Raw genomic sequence first — 16,380 nt, 5'->3', positions numbered from 1 at the left:
ACTTTTCAGGATATTTCCAACCTCCTATAGATATAACTAGACAGGCTTTGTGTTCTGACTCCATGGGTACTATCAAATATATTCTGTATTCATATGTATGAAGATAATTTTATATCTGTGAGAGCCTCTATTTACTGACTATATGCAGTGATATATATGAGTTTTATTTTTATATTCAGGATCTTCCAAATGGCTAATTCAACTAGCCAATTTCAGGGAAATTATTTATGGCAAATAAGATAATATTTAAGACATTTGAATTTGTGGATTATTATTTCCACTTACATAAAAATTGTCTTAATTTGGGTGGGTTTTTAGTTTAATTCTAATTTCACTTTCTTCTTTTTTTCAGAAAATCACTTCACCATCACCTGTGGAATTTATCATACTGCATGATTTTTTTTTTTTTTTTTTTCCCTTTGCAGGGAAGAGCCCAAGAGAGAATTCGCCTCACAATGACCCTGCTGTGCCCTGTGTTTACTCGGCAGTGATCCTCAGAGAAAGGGTTTTTGAAAATGTATTAGAGCTAGAACCAAGAACTGGTGTGATTTTGAAGAAGTTTTTGCCGCTTAAAATTCTATTTTGAGCTAAATACTATATGTCTAATTCCTTTTAAAACAAAAGAAAAAAAGGAGAGCTGCTTTCGATGCTACAAATGAAAGGTTTCGTTGCTGATACCGAATCGCACTGCTCATTTATCTTGGCCCTATCGGTGTACGTGGGGGTTTCCCCCCTCTTTTTACTCAACAACAACAATAATAATATCAGATCTCTGGCTAAGGATCTAACCAAATGGAAAGGGTGCTATGAACATCCTAGATCCAGGTTTAGGACGCAATGCCCAACTCCATCTCATCCCCTTGGGTGCTGGAGATGATTGAACTCCTCGAGCTTGAATCTACAGGGAAGTTTTCGATGCGAGTCTCGCAGGAACAAATATTGGCGCGTCCACCAAGAACCTCCCAAACCAGGTACAAAATGAGGAGCCCACACCTACGGAAGGGTGCACCCAGGGGGCGGACCTGGACGCTGGAGGGTGCGAAGTTACTAACTATGCTTTGAGAAACCGAATCACTGTTTCCCACTCCACTTTTTTTTTCTCTTCTTTTCCCGCTCCCCACACCAAAATATATATATATATATACATATAAATCTCAAAATCAGTTCCCGCCTGAAAAGCTTGAGCTTTCTTCGCAATATCTGGCGCCTGATAATTAATGACGCTCGCGCCGGGTGCCTTGTGGCCGGGGCTCGGGCCACCGGGAGCCCCTGACGTCAGCGACCGCGCTGCCTGCGTCAGGTCCAGAGCAGCCCCCGGGTGGCCGGGCCCCGGGCAGAGGGGGCTGCGGGAAGGGAGCCCGGGGCAGGGCCGGAGGAAACCCCAGAAGGGGCGAAAGGGGCTGCCCCCGTGCCCACCAAAAAGTCCTGCCGCAGGCAAAACCGCAGCGCCCGCTGCTTCCGGACACACGCGGGCACCCAGACTCGAGACCGCGTGTGGAGGCCCCAAGCCAGGGGGAGACTCCCGGGGCTGGACGTTCGTGGGCGGTCTAGACAGAGGGCCAAAGAAACTCGGGCAAGTCCTCAAGCGGCGGGCGCTTCCTCCCTTCCACTCTTTATGAAAGTCAACGGTAGATTGTTTCCACTGACTCCAAAAGTGGACCTTAAAATGAAATAGACCCGCCTTTTCTACCTCAAACTTGACACAACTTGAACGTCGGTGATCCGGGGAGTTTCTCCCCCCAAACACCGCTCGCTGGTGCTCCAAACCTGGGGAAGAAGGATGCTGGGACCCGCCACTGGGGGGAAATGAACTCGATCTCGCAGTCGACCAGCCACAACTTTTCCTCTCTCCTTCCTCTCCCAACATTTCCCTCTTCCCCCAACTCGCCTCTTCACCCTAAGACCAGCTTTTGCAACCCTCCCAAGCCAGGGGCGTTCTCAAGATTCTGGAGAGGTGTGATTTCTCCAAAGGGGGTCAGGGCCTCTGTCCCGAAAAGTGTTCCACCCGCCCAGTTGCCCTTGTCCTAAAGATCGGGGACCCGAGTTTGGCGAGCCGTCAGTCTGTGAGTGGGACTAGGTCTACAGAACTCGGTCTGGAACGAATCCTGTAGCTCTCGTGGGCCCTGTCTGGATTTCTTCATCGTAGGTCTGGGAGAATCACTTCTCTCCCCTAGAATCCTTGCTTTTAAACTATCTTTTTTTTTTTTTTCATTATAGATAGTGCCTTTCTCGCTTGATTTTTCGTCTTTTTATCCACATCCAGAGGACAGAGGGGAGTGGAGGCAGAGACTCCCTGAGCAAAGATTTGAGGCCGAAAACTGCTTCGCGTACGTTTTCGCCTGGAATAAATTCTGGTCCCAGCAACCGCCTCTGTGCAGCGCCAGCAAAACCCAGCAGCGGAAGCCAACATTCAGGTGCAGAAAACTGCCTCTGTCGCGGCGATCCTCCCCCAGGACAGTAGCTGAAGGAAATCGCCGTTGCAGGGCTGCGGGACACAGAGCAAGAACACGATTTCCCTTCGTCTTCCCTCTTCCACCCTAAGAGTGGCTGGGAACTCCGGCAGGAGCGATTCTCCCCCTCTACAATTCAGAGCACTTCGCGGGCTCTGCTATTAGGAGAAAAAGAAGGAAAACATTTTCTGGGGGGTGCTTTTTTTTAAATTTTAAGTTGGAGCTCTATTGCCAACTTAAATAAAATGATACCTTTCCCAAGCCAGTAAATACCGCGGGAGTCGCCGCATCCTCCAATTGGCCTCCCATTCCACTGCCACTGCACAGCCGAGTCCCCAACTCCAGCCTGCTGGGGAGCTGCAGGTTCCGCCGCCGCGCCCCAGGCCGGGGTCCCTGTGGCCAGCCTGCCTTCCCTTTCTGGGCTCTGAAGTCTGGACACGAGTCGAACCAAATTAAATCGAGACGCGTCAACTTTTAAACGGCTTTAAAATCTGTGACTCTCCCCTCCGTAGGTGCCCCACAACCTGGCGGATATAAATTGTCACATTCTAGCATCTCCAGAGAGTAAAAGAGAAAAAAATTATATACATGAAGATATTATGTATACATGTATAATATATATTGTGTGTATGTGTGTATATATATATATATCCATAACTGTGACACTGTCTTCACAACTTTGCCTCGCGTTAGGATTTAATACAACAGAATTCACTAGAACGAGATGATAAGCCTTATTTATAAGCATTACTTAAAAGTGGCGACTTGGAGGATTTCAGGAATTATTCAAAGAAGATTTAGGGGTTTTATTTTGTTTGTTTTTTAAGGAGCTAGGAATGTGCCTTTTACCCAGTGTCCTTCGCTGCCCTTTTCAGGCAGCAATCGGCTCTCCTGACACTTGGTTAAGCCTCAGGACTTAAAAAGATCATTTCCTCGTACACTAATTTGAGCGAAATCTGGATTCAGAGTGTGGGTTTACACGCCCAGCTCGAATGTCTAATGTATCAAATCCTCGTTAACGAACGGCCTGCTCCGTGGCCGTGTCAGCCAAAGGTCAGCCCTGTGCAACAGGGCAGCGCGGTTCAAAAGCACTCTTCCAGCGCCCTGCCTCTCCCTCCCCCCCAAAAAATCCATCTTGCACATTTCAGTAATAGAGCACGCGGACTCCCAACGAGAAATGCCAAGCTTGTTTTTCTTTCTTCCTTTCTTCCCTCACATTAGTGATTTGTAAACGACGTGTCCTAAGGCAACTACTGAAAAATTAAGTTTATTTTTTTCCAGTGGGAAAGGAGGGGAGTTAGTGGACAAGGTAATTGTCGAAATGCCCTCAAGAGGCACGTATATTTGAGAAGTTGTGACTCTTAGAAATCTTCACTTAAAATAGTAGTAATAATACTAACTTCACAGCATTCAAGTGGAAACCATAAGTAAACTTTGTTGGGGACCTTAGGGATTAGAAACTGCTTAGGGGAAGGGGCACTTCTCCTCCCCCGCTCCCCTCCCCCAACACACACACACACACACACACACACTCACACACACACTAGAGACCAGCAGAAAGCTTATTCTTAAAAGATAGCTTTAGTGGCTGTTCACAGGGACAAAGAGGATCCAGGAGAGCGAGGCTGGACCCTCTTCGGTCCCTCCTCACTGGGGAGCCCCGCGACATCTCTGACTACCTTGGGGTGCTCGGCGTTCCTACACACCAGCCGCAGAGGCCGGGCTGGCGCGGCTTCTCCACGTCAGCCCAACTTCTCGGCGCGCGCCTCGGGCCCCTCGCGCACACGCAGCCGCGGGCCGAGTCCGCCGGGAAGGTGGCGGGACGGGGTGGGGGAAAGAACCGACTTACCGGGTCTGGGGTCTAGATTTCGGGCAAGGTTGGCAGCAGAGTGAGGCCGGGCAGACAGTCAGTCCTACCGGAGACGGGCAGTTTGGGCAGGGACTGAGGCGCGGCTGGGGCGGGGGGAAGGGGGAGGGAAGGAAAACGCCTGTCCGGTTTGGGGTCCCTCGTTCCTTGGTCCTGGCCCGCGCCCCCCCCCCCCACGCCCCGCGCTATCGCCCCCGCAGACCAAACTCGGCCTGGCCCGGGGAAGCCCCAGAGCCCGCCTCGCCGCCTGAAGTCAGAGCCTCCGGGCCTCAGGGACTCTGGCGCCGACCCCGGGGGCGCTGGGGGCGCCAGGGGCGGGGAAGGGGCGTCCCCGCTCTCTGGCCCGGAGAGGGCAACCGCGTCGCCGCCACGGACGCGGCGGCCAAGCCCGGGAGCCCCAAGTTCGCCGCGCCGGGCTGCCGGCTTGCAGACCCCGGCCTGCTCCCGCCCCCGCCCCTCCTTTCCCTCTAGCCCTCCGCCAAATGCAAAGGGTTCTTTGGGCCTTGGCCTTTTGGGCAAGAACGCAGGAACCCACGCTGGGTTAGAGCGGCTCAGAGCGAGCCCGACCCAGGTCTTCATAATTAGCGTGGAGTTCGTAGAGTCTAGATCGCCCCCTTCTCCCAACATATTAAAACATAAAAGGACCCAACTCGGGAATGGGTTTCCTGTGGGGTGGCCCTTGCGGCGGGGATTCGGTGCATGGAAGGACTCTTCGCCCCTAACTAGACGCCAGGTGCTCTGTCCTCCGGGGACCTCGGACAAGAGAACTCTGGTGAGCCAGCCCCCTTTCCACCGAGTCCCTGGGACCAGTCCCAGGCTGATTGGCTTCTGCCAGGCCTCCCTGGGCCAGGTCCCCAGCAGCTCTTCTCGGGCCACCCCTATGTTATTGAGCTCCGAGACTCGGATGCTGGGTGGGAGGACAGGACTTTTCCTAGCAGGAACGTTTCCAAAACCCCTCTGCCACACCTCCAGGTTCAAAGCTGAAGACGTGGCGAATGGTGGCTGTCAGGTGAAATGATGCTATGGCCCCCGGATCTCAGAACCGGCAGGAACGAAGCTGGCCCTGGATTAGCTGCAGTGCGAACCGGGCAGTGACAAAAGCCCTCTCCTGTTAGCAGTGAGGGAAGTGAGAGGCGTGGGCCCCATGGAATGGGTCTGTCCCTCCAGCTGAAAGTAAAATCCAAAGGAGGATTGGAACCTGTCTGGCAGCCATTTTCTGATGTCATGGGATCTACGATTTTTGACCAGGACACCCAAAAGCATAGCTCTATAGACAGTGGTGTGAGGATAGAGTGCCCCAGGGACTCTCCACTACCCCTCCCCTTTGTTTACAGGTGTTGGTCACTCCACCAGACATATTAGGCACTTGCTCTGGAAATGTCAGTACATTGACCGCAAAATATTATGCAATGTGCAGAACCCCAGGAATGTCACCAGGAGGGGAAAGCAATAGCTCAGCGCCTGAACTCTGGGTTTCCCTCACCACACCCTACACTTTCCAGGTCTCGTGGCCAGGGCAGTTCCCCCACCAGTTGTCACGTTTACACCATGTAAGCACGTTTGAGCTCAACAGGACTATACCAGCTCTTAAGCATGCGCGAGCTGACGAGTATTATTTGGGAAGGGTCGAGAGAAAACCCTAGAGCAATCGTTCAAGCAAGCGGCTGATAGCCCCCCGCATGAGTGGGTAGGGGCTGGGGGACAGCCAGAGACAGGAATAGGAACCCGGAGAGAGAAAGGAAAAGGGGGAGAAAGAGAGAGACAGACAAAGACAGGGGACACTCAAGCCTGGATCAGAGCAAAGAAAGAGGGTGGGCGATAGGAAAACCCTTAGTGCCCTGCCCTCCCACCGCAGGCGTGGGGTCTGTGACTGGAGGGGGGCCAGGTGACTGGAGGGGACGTCTTCTCCAAGGAGCTAGAAGAACTGCCAGCTCCCTGGAAGGGGACAGGAGGAGGACAGCTCCTAAGTGGGCAGGGCTCGTAGTCCACTGGGGCGGCCCTTAAAGAGGGGGAGATTGCCGGCCCACTCGATGGCTGGAGCCTACACTGTCTGCCTGGCTTTGTGAACTCACTTAAACCAGTGCGGTTTCAAAACAAACACGTGCAGCTTCCTCGCCGCGCTGTTTTGGCAGCCGGGCCGGCAGCTTTCGCGGGCCAGAGCCGCAGAGCTGTTCCCCGCGGCCCGTGTGGGCGGGGGGGCGGGGGGGGCGCCTCATGCATATTCATTAGCACGTGGAACCGCGGGCCCAGGGCCGCGCTTGCGCACTGCTGTCCCAGCCACAGTCCCAGCCCGCGGCAGCGACTTGGAAAGCGCCCCGCGGGGCTGCAGGGTGGCGCAAGGGGCCCCTCGAACGCTGACCGCCAGGCCTTCTGTGGAGGGGCTGTGGGGCAGTCTTGCTGTTCCACCCCACCGCCACAAACTCACCTCCAAAGCCTGTGTTTATGTATTTTCAAGAAATTCTCCAGGACAAAAATCTCCCTTGACGCAGACTCACCCACCCCTATCCTTTTTCGTGGTTTTACCTTCCTCCACAGTTTTCAGCTTTCTTTGCCAGAGGCTAGGATTTTCCCGGATAGACAGAAAAAAAATTAAAAAGGAGTTAGGATGTAAGCTGCTCTCACCTTCTTTATGTCCTTATGTTTTCTGTAGGTTAACGGGGATTATTACACAAAAGACAGAAGCAAAATAATCATAATTTTTTTTTTTAGTTTGCTAAGGTCGCTGGCCTTCGAACGTCTGTTGTTGTTTTTCTTTTTATAGATATAATTCCCATCTGTTTATATCCACGCTTAATAGTTGATTCTTGTGTATGCTGTAGGTGAAAATATCACTGTGTAAGTTTCACAACCCGTGAATTCTTCTGCATATACTTACAAAGATGACCCACAATATCAGAGGCAGTCAAAATTTTGTGGAAAAGAGACAGACAATTGAAGTCTCTAGTACCATTGACAAGCAATGTCATTTCCATACTAGATAGCTAAATTCAGTTTCTTATTCTTGAAAAACCCACCTCCAGTATAGCATCAATTGGAAACTTCATACTGTTTTTGCTCCTTGCTCTAAAGTGGAAATAAACGTTAGGAACTAATGCCAGAATTCAACTTGCGTGGTAAAAATAGGCCCTGGTTTGGGCTGATCGTGTTTCCTCTTGCTTGGTGAGACACTCCGGAATGAACCTGACTTGCATAGATTAATGGGGAACACTGCTCATATTTTGTGTATATTATGCCGTTATACTTGCAATAAACTTTGAGGAAAAGGCTCAAATGTGGCATGCTATAGAAAGTTATTACCATTTTTTTCTTATTTCTTGCCCCAAACTAGTGATTATCATTTGAAAAAAAAAGAGATTGCTGTATAGTTACTCTTATAAAATCTTACATTCTATATCTAACCAGTTTAAATGGGTACATATTACTGATAGTGAATAGGGTGGTAAAAAGCTGGAAAGAAAAAAAAAAACTCAGCACCCTGAGTAATATGAACCTATAGTAACATGAACCAGGTTTGCCTGGCATAGATGAGATAGATCTTTCCACTGCCACTCTGTTTTCAAGAATTCTAAAACCAGAGAGTGAGATGAACTGTGGCAAATTTTATGAAAACAACACTTTGTTTTCCTAATATGAACACATAGTTCTAAGAACTACGCTTGATGCTAGGAGCAAGCGAGAACTCTGTACCTAGAGAGGACAAGATTAATTTGTAATTAGTATTTTGAGTTGGAAAAAAAAAAGAAATGTGAGCTGGGAATCTGCTGACTTCATATCTAGTTCACAAATAATCAAAGGCACAAGCTCAGTGCCTTCATTTTGAGTTTGCCAGACCACATATAGTTACTCCGAGCCCATCATAAATTGGTTCTGCTCTGTAAGGACCAGAGCCTTCCCCAAGCTGCTTCCTGGAAAGCAGTATGCTCAGGTACCAACTCCACCAATACTGATTCACAAGGAGACCAGGACACTGATTACAACTTGACCTCTAAAAGGGAACATCAGGAAGGTTTTCAGGGCTGGGCAAGGTATTTGGGGAATGTAGTTCTGTTGCCAGCCCTTTAAAAGTTCTGAGAAAACTTCACCATCAACAAATAAAAACATCTAAATGCCAGGCCCATGAGCAAAGAAGGTTAGTGCTATTTACACTGTCAGCTAAAGAAAAAAAAAAAAAAGAAAGAAAAAGAAAAAAAATGATAAGCATATGGGGCAATTGAAAGGTTACATCTTTCTTTTGGAGGTGGTTTGCTTCTTAAAGGTTAACTTGAATGCTTGACTTTAAAAAATCAAAATCATCAGCTGCAAACGCTGAAAGCAGTTGGGGGTAGCTTTTGAAGAAGAAAACAAAGGATCTGAAATGTTTGAAAATTACTTAGCCCCCATATAAATGGTGCTTGTATATTTACATGCTTACTCTAGAAATGTACACACACACACATACCACAACTCATTTCTCTTCATTTCTCAAATATGGTTGCTTGTAGTCAGGCATCTTTTGTTGACGCAATATAACTTTTTAATAACTTGTTAGCTGTTCTGATCATTTGATAGTGATAGAAAACAATGCAGTCAAAATATGAACCAGGACAGCTTTCTGCCTAAATCAAAATCCACAGCTACACACACAAACCAGCCATTTGCAGCATCTTCAGCTCCTGCTAAATAGGGTCTAACAATATATTTCGCTGTTCACATTCATGTATTTCAAAACCTAATAGCCCATGAAGAAAAGTAGAAAGAATACACCCCAAGAAGCAAACATTAAAGGTACCAGCAAAATAATAGACTACATTTAAGTTTGAAGCATTATTTTAGGCAACCTACATCATTAATGACTTTTTCTTTGTGATAAGTGTTGGAGAAGAGAATGCGTAAGGGGGACTGGCGTAAATATTGGCTTCTACTATAAAAGTTCCTTTCTGGTGAGGTTATTCACAAACACACACACACAGTACTCCTCAAATGGTTTTTTTAAAAAAAAATTATTTGGCATTCAATGTCTAAAACATTTTTTAATATGAAGTAGTTTTGAAGTAAACATTTATCCCTAAAATTTATCTTTAAAATATCCTACTTAAATCATATATCATAGTATGATATTTAATTATTATACTATGTTATTAAAGTTTAGAAGGGCATCAGGTACATAACAAATAATGAGACATTTATATTTCCAAATTTGAAGTAAACTGCTTTCAGGAATGGTCAAAGGAAAAATACACTCATTGACTATCTTCCTAAATACACTAACAAAGTTACAAAAGTACTGTTGTTATTATTATTATACTTATATCAGGCTCCCAGACATTCTAATCTCTAAAGGAAAGGGAAGGATTATTAATTGAGGTGTTTACCTTTCTTTCCTAGAGAGATGAGCTATTTTCTATGTTTATTAATTATTGGCCCTAATGTCTGGAGTCACTTCAACTACTATGCTGTTAGTTAATTTTAAACCTCCAGAGCCAACTGGGGCCAGCTTATAGTCTCACAAATTTTCGGAACCAGCAGCAATTTCTGCTTAGGTGTTCAACCTCCTTAAATCTCACCAAACCTTGCAAGGTGGCGCTCTTTTCATGAAAGGTTGATCTTTACTCTTAAAGATCATAAAAACAATTTTTTAAAAGTTAAACACCACCATCTCTAGTTTTTGATGTGCTACAGAAAGTGTAGCAAATCCCCTCCTTACCTAGTAAAACTTTGTTGCCTAAAAGTGACAAATACAAATAGCAAGCAATGAAAGGACGAGTCAAAAAAAAATTTAACATTTTGATTTTGTAATTGGTCAATGGTACACTTCGAAACAGATATGAGTATCTTAAGGGGTTCTCATACTCTTGAGGGTTTTTCCCTCTTGCTTTCCTTCTCAGAGTCACACATAACACTGTATATTAAAGATGCAAGTCTGGGTTCCTACTTGCCTACAGTGAGGTCAGTTTCCGTCTGGTGCTCTGACACATCAGCACCCTTGCAGCTACAGCCAAGGCCCTGATTTGTGATCTCCGGCTACGCTGTCTGCTTAATGGGGCGATCATGCAAGCTACAACCAGAGACAAAGAAGCTCGCGTTCCTACCAGCGCAGCTAACTTCAAGGGAGCAGCATAGCTTGCAAATCTATCAAACTAAACTGCAAGAAAGACAATCTGATTTAGAGAAAAGGCGTTCTGCTACAGTCATTAAGCACAAGTAATTTAGATTTTTTATATTGTCTCCTCATTTACAAATTTACTGTATCAACGCCAGCCAATGGAACGAATTTCTTAAGTAAATGAGAAATAAATAAAAGAGATAGAAAGATAATCAAATTACATAAAATAATTCTCTTCCCTAGATGTATTTTTGAGAGAACTAATAACTGGCAAAATTATAGGAATAATAACATATCACAGGAAGTAATTAATTTGAATTAGCATCACGTTTGAAGAAATATAAATAAAATGCTTTATGGAGGTTTACTTTTGTACAAAGAAGGAAGGCCTGGAAAAGCATGCATCGACATCCTGAAAATTAGTTATGGCCATAAATGGTTTAATTGAAGACAGCAATTTAAAATATGATATTGTAAATCTGCAACTTGGTTTCAACTCGGGGAATTTAATTTGGGGGACAGCAGAACCCTCGGCTGCAAGTTCATTTGCAAAGCTGCAGAGCGAGCCCTTGAGCTTCTGACAATTCGCCTACATTAATATTGATGTCGCCTGCGCAATCTATTTCTGTTATTTTTATGGTTGTTATTCTATGTCTGCAAAGGTCATTTAAATTATACTGCGGCCGAAAATTTGTTTCATAAATTTTGATATAAATACTAATTACACCCTCTCGGAGAGCCAGCAGGGTAGCGTTCATTTATCACGTTTATACGACCTGCGATGACAGAAAGGGAAGACTGGTGAGCTTTTCCCAAGACCCACTAAGGCTGGCAGAAGAGGCAGCAGGTTGCTGGGGGTGAAGAAGAAATTCCTACCACAATCACTGAGATTTAAGAATCTTTAATAACGTACGAAAGGTTACCAAACAGTTCTGGAAACTAAAGTGTACATACGAGTTCTTCTAGCCATAAATATTGAATAGCTGTAACATGAATAAACCGGCCCTTTACATGCGGATAAATATGGAAACTAGGAATTATATACATTATGTGGTTGTATCTTTTGCCAAAAGCAACGGACAGTTATAGTTTATATCTTTTTTTAATATCACTTTACATAAACAAATGGAACAGTTTGACACGCAGATCCAAGCTCGTACTATACGAATTCTTGACAGGACGTGAAAACAACATTTTACTGCACTAAAGTACTTAGACTTTGGGACGAAATGTTTGCACTTTATACAAAAAAAGCACATTAATACCAATAATATTCTGTTAGATCGACGTGGAGACTGTAATCGTACAAAGTAATTCACATTTTGGTACACATTTACTAGAACATTCTTGCCATTCAGTACAAACAGTTGGCTTTCGGCCGCCCACCCCTCCCCCTCCCCCTCCCCCCAGCCCCTCCCCCCTCCCCCAATGCAAAGACCACAACGCCACGATCCCACCCCACCCCCCCGTTCCAACCAAGATATAACTATATACAGAATCCAACAGTACAGTTTTAAGCTAATAATTCTGTATTTACAAGAATGCAAAGAAGAAAGAAAAAAAAAAAAAAAAAGCCGACTCCCAGAGAGCCTGTTCAGATTCCCAGGAGAAACTGGCCCTCGGGGTTGGCGGCATTTGGTCAGGCGACCGCCTTCTCCTCCACCCCCCTCCCACCCCTTGGCTACCAAGCCTTTGCCAAACTAAGAAAAGAAAATTAAAAAAAAAAAGTAAAGGTTTGGTGCTTCTCTCTTACTCGGTCCTGGGTCTATCGGCAGGTTTAGAAAAAATAGGATTAGGGGGTGGGGAGGGGACTGCTTTGATGCTCAGGGTTCTTTCAGTAATATTTTGTATGTGTGTGTGTGCTCAGTCTCTTAAATAGGGTTTTGTTCGGTGTTTTGTTTCTGATTTTAAACGTACCATTCGTTAAAATTGGAAGAGAGCGCGCTGTGGCCGGCTGTGTGGTGGACCGCGGAGGAGGAGGGCGACAGGGAGCTGGTGGTCGGGTTGTCTGTGGAGGGAGACACGATGGTGGGCGGCGTGGAGGACTCATAGCCCGAGCTGGCGGCCGGCGAAGGTTGCGAGCCCTGCGAGGAGGATTCGTGGACCTGCGGGAATAAAGTCGCGTTTTTACGGAGATAAAGACCCGCCGCGGCGGCCGCCTGCGGGGGGGGGGGGGTGAAGGCCGAGCGCTGCCTCCCCCAGGAGCCCTGGATCCCCTTGAACTCCAGGGAGGCCAGACCCGCGGGACTTGGGCTTGGTTGCCCCGCCTCGGCCCCGCAGAGGCTGGGCTCCGGGGAGGGACAGTGCCCCGGGGACTCAACAAAAGAAAATATCTAGGGAGGGGGAGGCTGGATGTGAGGCCAGAGCCTGAGATGGTCCTCACGGCAGCCGCTGAACGTTGCTTGCTCAGGGTTAGGTGAGCCAGCGCTCAGGACCGCGTGCAAGACCCCAGCTCTCTGCCCAACGCTGCCAGCCAAGCCGCCATGGCCGTAGCTTCGTCAGAATCATCCCGCTGGGGCTGTCCTGGCTCCCCATCAGTGGCGGCCTCTGCTACAGTGCTCACTTCTTTTGATTTTTATTATTAAACAGTAAATTTAGAACGGCCTTGGGTGCCCCATCTCCTTTTCCAGCTCCTGCCCTCTCTGCCCAGCCCCAGTCAGCAGAGAGGAATCGTGGCCTTTCCGCCTCTGCCGGCTCCTGCCACCGCCCGGCTGCCACTCGCCGCCCGACCCCGGCCGAAGAGCTGAGCGGGCTCTTGGCTCCAAGGCGGGCGGCGAGAGCGCGGCGATTACCTTCATGTGTTTGCGCAACGAGCTGGGGTGCGTGTAGGATTTGTCGCACATCTTGCAAAGATAGGGCTTGTCACTCGTGTGCACGTGCATGTGCTTCTTGCGATCGCTGCTATTGGCGAAGCGTCGGTCGCAGCCCTCGAACTCGCACTTGAAGGGCTTCTCCCCTGGTGCGAAAGGCAAGAAAGAGAGAGGTCTGGTTAGAACAAACCCCGCGGCTCTTTTTAAAAAATTAAACAAAAGGAAAAAATAAAAACAAAAATTAAAAAGGCAGCGGCCCAGGGTTAACACTTTGCAAGCTCAAAACCCGGATCTTTAACAAAGTCATATATCTGCATTGGGATTTTAAACATCTGAACTATTTTAACCCTTAATCCAATTAGATCCAGATTTTATTATTTTATTATTATTATTATTAGTGGCCGTGGTAGTTTTTTAGATCCCAGAGTAGCAGCAGGTCTGGCTGCTGGTTTTGAGGCCCGGGGCTATACAGAGGACTTCAGGCAGCTTCTACCTAGCTCTAGATTTCTAATTTTCACATTCCGGGCTGATTCTCATGCTGTTTTGCTCTTCTCTCCTCCCCTTACCCCCTCCCCGACGCTCCGCACCCCGCTCGTCGCCGCCCCCACCCCACCCCTATACACACTCACATTTTATAGGGTAATCCGGGCCGAGAACTCGGCGCCGCAAATTCTTCCCTGGCTCCGGCGTAAAACGCCAAGTTCCAAACGCAGTACTCAGAAATCACCCGGGCAAACCAGGACAGGGAAGCAGACCGGATTCCCGGCCTTGTTGGCCCAAGAGGCCCAGAATGGCCTGCTCGACCCACACTAGAGCCCTGAGCTCGCCGCGAACTTTTCTTTTAACTGCTCCCGACCGGTCTATTTATTTTTAAAGGCCAACTCAGGGTATTCGGTGTTTCGAAAAGTCCTCATAGAATCTAATTGACAAAACGGACTTCTCCGCCTTCTGCTGACTTTCCCCACTCCTGAAGCCTGCTCACAAACAAGTCACTACTAAAATCGGGGCTCTTTAAATATGCATAAGCCTCCTCAGGCCCGATTGACTTCCTTTCACCATCTCCACCCCCTCTTTTCTGTCTCTTTTTGTTTCTTTCTGTGCCCCTTCATCCGATCTCCTCCAATTTCCTCAGCTCCTTCCTTTGGCAAAGTCCTCACTAAGGTGCGTGGAGAAGGGATGTTGGCCGAAAGCAAACGTTTAGATTTGCCTGCAGCTGGAGCGGCTGGCGCCTCCGCTGCCGCTGCCGCCGCCGCCGGGAGCCGGCCACCTCTCACGGCTTCGCGCGCACCAAGGACTCCGCAAAACCGGGTTTGTCTCTCAGCTCTCCCCGCCTTTTTTTAGTTCTCATTTAAAAATCTGTATCCCTAGATCCCTCTAATCCGATCCTCTCTGTACTTTACCAGAATTTCAAGCTTCAAACTAAAAACCAGCGCACACTTTCGCTGTCTGCCTGCTGGAATCTGACTTCCAGACCCAACCGAGGCCGGGTTTGTGCGCCCACGCCGCTGACTTTTGGATTTCGGGTCCCAGGCCTGGGATAGGGAACGAGGGGTGTCAAGGACAGCCGTTTCCGTACCTGTGTGCGTCCTTTTGTGGATCTTTAAGTTCTCAGAACGGGCGAAGACCTTGCCGCAGCCAGGGAAGGGGCAGGGGAAGGGCTTCTCGCCCGTGTGCACGCGGATGTGGTTGACCAGTTTGTATTTGGCTTTGAAGGGCTTGCCCTCGCGCGGACACTCCTCCCAGAAGCAGATGTGGTTACTCTGCTCGGGTCCGCCGACGTGCTCCACGGTGACGTGCGTGACCAGCTCGTGCATGGTGCTGAAAGTTTTGTTGCACGACTTTTTGGGGTTGGCCAGCTGCTCGGGCTCGATCCACTTGCAGATGAGCTCCTGTTTGATGGGCTGGCGCATATAGCGGAAGAAGGCGCCGGCGCCGTGATGCGCGGCCATGTTCACGTTCATGGGCCCGTAGCCGTGCAGCTGCGGCGCGGCATAGTGCTCTGAACGCGGACTGGTCACCTGGCCATACTGCTCGGGCCGCGGGTACATGTCCCCCGAGAAGCCAAGCCTCATCTGCCCGTTGACCACGTTGGGCGATGCATGGCCCGCCGCCTGCTCGTGAAGGCCGGGGAAGAGGAGGTGGCCCGCGGCGTCCGTGTGGCCGTGTGGGCCCCCGAAGCCCCCGGCTGAAGCAGCGAACAGACTGTGTTGCGCGCTGGCTGCAGCCGCCGCGTCGCCAAAGCCCCGGTTGCGGAACAGAAAGTCCCGCGTGGAGTTGAAGGCTGCGCTCGAATAGGAGCCGACGTGGCCCGGATGGTGGTGATGTCCCAGGGCCGCCGCAGCCGCGTAGCCGGGAGCCTGAGACGTGAAGGCCGTCTGGCCCGCGGAAGCCAGCTCGTGCGAGCTGGGGTTGAGCTTGAAGGCACCCATGCCGTCGGCGAACGGGTTGATGCCCAGGCCCACGTCGCGCTCGGCCACGTCGCCCGCCGAGTGGTGGCGGGACGCGCCAAAGGTGGTCACGCCGATCGCGGGGTACTGGGGGCCGGCGTCCAGGAGCATCGTGGCTGCTCGGGGCGAGCCCCGGCCTCCCCCGCCCCCCCCACCCTCGCCCGCCGAGGAGGGAAAATTAGGAGGAGGAGGAGGAGGTAGTGGAGGAGGAGGAACGGGAGGCGGAGGAAGAGGAGGAAGAAGAAGAGGAGGGAGGAGGAGTCGACCCACCTCGCGAAGTCCTAGCCCGCAGGCAGCGGCGCGGCGCGCCGGGGCGCCCGCCCGGCCAAGCGCGGGGAAGCCTGACTGCTGCGGGCCGCGAGCAAGGCGGGCTCCGGCGCCCGCCGAGCAGACCCCGCCGGCCCGGCTAGCACTTTCTCGCCGCTCAGTCTCTGCCGAGAGGACCCCGCGTCAAGGCTGCCCAGGGAAAGGCAAGGAGCATCTCAGCCCCCCAAAAAAACTTCCTCCCGGATTTGCAGCATAGAGGAATGTGAGCGCCGGAGCAGCGACTGCTAGCCCTCTCTCCGCCTCGCGCCGTACGCCCCTCCTCACTTCTCCACTAGCCCCTCGCCCTTTCTTTTCTCCCTCTCTCTCTCTCTCTCCTTTCTCTCAGGCTCGCCTCCTCGCTCCTTCACTCTCCTTTTTCCCCCTCTGCTTTTTGCCAAAAAAAAAAAAAAAAAAAAAG

At 49.5% G+C, this 16,380-nt stretch overlaps 1 protein-coding gene across 1 annotated transcript; it reads right to left on the bottom strand.

Moving 5' to 3' along the window:
- Positions 1 to 11,873: 11,873 nt before the first annotated feature.
- ZIC1 (Zic family member 1) lies at positions 11,874 to 15,803 on the bottom strand. The gene is made up of 3 exons (XM_068546064.1): positions 14,786 to 15,803; positions 13,192 to 13,355; positions 11,874 to 12,504 (listed from the first exon to the last, which is right to left on the bottom strand). The coding sequence occupies exons 1-3, from the start codon at positions 15,765 to 15,767 to the stop codon at positions 12,307 to 12,309; spliced, it is 1,344 nt and encodes a 447-aa protein (XP_068402165.1). The 5' UTR covers positions 15,768 to 15,803; the 3' UTR covers positions 11,874 to 12,306.
- Positions 15,804 to 16,380: the final 577 nt, after the last annotated feature.

This window comes from Eschrichtius robustus, chromosome 6 (genome assembly GCF_028021215.1).
Source record: "Eschrichtius robustus isolate mEscRob2 chromosome 6, mEscRob2.pri, whole genome shotgun sequence".
Taxonomy (NCBI): Eukaryota; Metazoa; Chordata; class Mammalia; order Artiodactyla; family Eschrichtiidae; genus Eschrichtius; species Eschrichtius robustus.
Note: the sequence above shows the minus strand (reverse complement) of the source record. Positions and strands in the feature narration are given on the sequence as shown.

Coding starts and splice junctions, on each gene's coding strand:
- ZIC1 (XM_068546064.1), bottom strand. CDS start 15,767: ATGCTCCTGGACGCCGGCCCCCAGTACCCCGCGATCGGCGTGACCACC. Junction 13,356..14,785: donor CCACAAAAGGACGCACACAG/GTACGGAAACGG, acceptor CTTTCGCACCAG/GGGAGAAGCCCTTCAAGTGC. Junction 12,505..13,191: donor CGTTGCGCAAACACATGAAG/GTAATCGCCGCG, acceptor TTATTCCCGCAG/GTCCACGAATCCTCCTCGCA.